At 37.0% G+C, this 3807-nt stretch overlaps 1 protein-coding gene across 1 annotated transcript in view; it reads right to left on the bottom strand.

Annotated features, from left to right (window-relative positions):
- The window catches only part of LOC107552867 (1-phosphatidylinositol 4,5-bisphosphate phosphodiesterase beta-1-like), a 15382-nt gene extending 12083 nt beyond the window's left edge, over nt 1–3299 (bottom strand). Inside the window, exon 1 of the mRNA XM_016234905.1 lies at nt 3143–3299. Within this exon, the coding sequence (XP_016090391.1) occupies nt 3143–3299 (157 nt within the window). The remainder of the gene's footprint in view (nt 1–3142) is intronic.
- Nucleotides 3300–3807: the final 508 nt, after the last annotated feature.

Here is a 3807-nt window from a genome sequence, read left to right as displayed (position 1 = left end):
GCAACCACATGTGACGACCCCGGGCTGGATTCTGCTTCGTCCACGGTGAAAGTTGAAGTATTTCCTCAGCGACCAGCACAGATCAACTTTAGGCATGACGAAGCAGATATCGTCCTCTTTTGGAAGACCAAACAAAGTAGTTTTGCTTTCACAACGAAGCACACAGCGTCTTCACGACATGGCTGCAGCGTCAACAAAACTACAGTGAGACTAAAAGTTACGCCTTCTTTCTTTGCGTGAACATTTGGGCGGCGTTATGCAAATCTTCCCACATCGTGACGTAGATATGTAGGGGCGTGTTAGAACGAGCCGTTTTAGGTAGATGTGGCTGACTCTGAAATTTTATAAAGAATATCTCTTTGGATTTGAGACTTTAGTCTTTGCAACTTTACAGATCTTCTTTATGCACCAAGAGCTTGTATCACTTCAAAGAGAAAGGAAAAATTTAAATCACATCATATGACCCCTTTAATTTATTCCAGTGATCAAAACTGAATTTTCAGCATCATTACTCCAGTCTTCAGTGTCACATGATCCTTCAGAAATCATTCTAATATGCTGATTTGCTGCTCAAGAAACATTTCTGATTATTATCAATGTTGAAAACAGTTCATGTTTTTGTGGAAACTGTCATGCATTTTCCTTTTCAGAATTCTTCGATGTAGAGCAAGTTCAAAAGAACAGCATTTCTTTCAAATAGAAATATTTTGTAACAATAACACTTTTGATCAATTTGATTCGTCCCTGCTAAATAAAAGCATTCATTTCTTTCAACAGTTGTGATGGTAGTGTATGAAGTTCATGACAGTAGAGCGCTATGCATGCAACAGAGTTGATTTCACCTCGGAATATTATCACTGTCTTTCTCTCTTTTGCACCTCAAGTAACAGCTCGTCTCGTGGAGTAAATTAGCACTGCGACTGCAAACAGACTTCAAATTAAACTCAAGCTGGAGATCAGCACTGGCGGCTGAAGGGAAGACACTTGGGACGAGCGTCCCCTGCGACTCATTCTCAGCAGCACTTTACATTAATTAAAGCTGTTCTTTGCTGAGCTCCGGAGGTAATTAACCTTGGCCCTTTTTCTGGTGGGACGGGGCGGCTCAGTAGGGATCGCCGGCGTCTCTGTCGCTCCAGAGCAAACAGCCTTTGATTTGCACACACCGAAATAACATCAACCACCTTGCTGTCGCGAACAGGGTGGCAAATGGCTTTTAAAGACTACAATTGCATTGTATTGCATTGTCAATTGCATTGAAATTCAGCAATTGTCCTGTCGAGTTAAATGGAGAACGAAAGAACAAGATCACATCTGCTGTCACTGTCTTTTCAGGCCAGTTAGATGCTCAGACAGGTCTACTTTCAAGATTTCACAGGGTTTTGTGCTGGTTTGGCCATTAGGCTATAAGTCAAGTCATTTATTTATATAGCGCTTTTAACAATACAGATTGTGTCAAAGCAACTGAACAGCATTAATTAGGAAAGTAGTGTGTCAATAATGCAAAATGACAATAGTAAACACTCAATATTCAGTTATAGGCAGTTCATCATTGAATTCAGTGATGTCAACATCCAGCTCAGTTCAGTTTAAATAGTATCTGTGCAATCAAGTCGACGATATCGCTGGAAATGAAGTGTCCCCAACTAAGCAAGCCAGAGGCGACAGCGGCAAGGAACCAGAACTCCATCGGTGACAGAATGGAGAAAAAAACCTCGGGAGAAACCAGGCTCAGTCGGGGGGCCAGTTCTCCTCTGACCAGACGAAACCAGCAGTTTAATTCCAGGCTGCAGCAAAGTCAGATTGTGCAGAGGACTCAACTGGTTCCTGTGGTCTTGTCCACATATAAACAGTTTTAGCCCTATGGTATCATATTTGATTTGCTATTTTTTAATAATATAAATTATCAACATGATCAAAACTTGCTGTTGTTCAAGTCTGATTCATATTTTTGACTTTATTATCAAGTAAAAAGTATTTTAGTCTAATTGCACAAACGTCTACCTTCAGCTGCTGCTTCACCGTTTTTTTTGCTGTCAAATCTTTACTGATTTTTAGTAAGAGGTAAGAATAACTGATATTGTTAGTGATGTTTCAAGATGAACATTTACTGGACTGTTAACTGCTATTTTAGTACCTTTGATATAGTATTAGTTTTTGTCAATATTTTGAATTTGATTTGATTTTTATATTTTCATTTTCATTTTAAAGTTATTTTGTTGTGTTTTGTCATTTTTATTATTATTTTATTATATGTCTACAATATGTTGTTTTTTATTAAGTTTTAGTTTATTTAATATTTTGAGTTAGATTTAATGTTTTATAGTTTGTTTTCATTTTAATTTTAGTTAAAGTTTTATGAACTTTATTTATTTTCTATATTGTTTTTATTAAGTTTTAGGTTTAGTTCATTTTGTTAATTTTATTGAACATATCTTTTCAATTAATGACATTTGTATGATTTAAGTTTTAGCAATAATAACACTGATTTCAATTGAGTGAATCATCATCATCATCTTTATTTATTTAAAATAATATTAATTGAATCATGTTCAAATATGATCATCAGGCTTTTGAGGAGTGTTTATTTCTTCATCTCTCAATCATCATTGGATTGCATTGCATTATATGTTTGGATCATCTCATCTCATCTTACTAAGACATATTATTACAGAGGGATGACTGATATTTATATAATTTTATGGAAATATCTGCTCTACCGTTACAAAGATCTCATTAATTTACATTACAAGCATCAGAATTTCCTCATAGAATTATCAGCATCTGCAGCAAATTACATATTTCTGCTCAGTTTAAGTCTTTGAATAAAACTGATCTGTATTTTCCTCACTATATCAGACTATATGAGCCATAAAACCCTGATGGATCAAATATGATACTCAACACAAAACACATTTGAAACCTTATTGCTTAAGATTTGTTTTTATATTGTGTCTAAAGGTTCAATAAACTGTTCCATTAAAAAAAGTAATTATTTCTTACGTCAGGTTTTACAGGTTTAAAGAAACATGCTTTTTTAACAGGCAAATACAAAAATAAGCACCTCGTCTCCAGCTTTTATTGACTATCAGACAAACGCTGCAAACGCAAACTAATCTGCAAACGCAGACCATTCCTGCTTTACAACCCGATTGTTCCTCCAAATCTACAATCAATACCATGCAAACATGAACGTCTCGTGTGTCTGGCATGTCTAGTGTGGGCGGTGGACCGTCCTCTGCCTGTCTCTGAGATGGCACTGAGAAAACAGAGTTGCAATCTGCGTGACAGTGAGGTGTCATGTTGAACCGGCAGCTAAAGAACCTGATGATCCTCCTCATCCATTGCTGACCCCTCTGGACTCAATGTGCCTAATCAATCAGCCGTCACGCATTATCATCCTGTGACCTGATCTCCAGTTTACCCGTGGACCCTTGTGCTCCGAGAGATATAAATAAACCGGCTCCACTGTAGCGTCGGACTGCATCTCGTGAGTTATTGTTGCTATGTTAATGAAACGGTGCAGAATGTTATGGAGGTTTGGTTTTCTTTCTGCAGAATAAGAAAACTCAAAGGCTGTGTTCCAAAAACAAGTGCACTTCCTTGTTGTCCGCCTCTTACGCAGGCCGCTGCCTTATAAGATGTCCTAACTGAAACATATACTTACAGTTAGGTCCATATATATTTGGACACTGACAAAATGTTCATAATTTTGGCTCTGTATGCCACCAGAACAGAATTAAAATGAAATAATCAAGACTTGAAGCTTTACTTCAAGGGGTTGAACAAAAATATAACAAGGAATTACAA

This window comes from Sinocyclocheilus grahami, unplaced genomic scaffold, assembly GCF_001515645.1.
Source record: "Sinocyclocheilus grahami isolate Dianchi unplaced genomic scaffold, SAMN03320097.WGS_v1.1 scaffold460.1, whole genome shotgun sequence".
NCBI lineage: Eukaryota > Metazoa > Chordata > Actinopteri > Cypriniformes > Cyprinidae > Sinocyclocheilus > Sinocyclocheilus grahami.
This window is presented reverse-complemented; position numbering and strand designations above follow the sequence as displayed.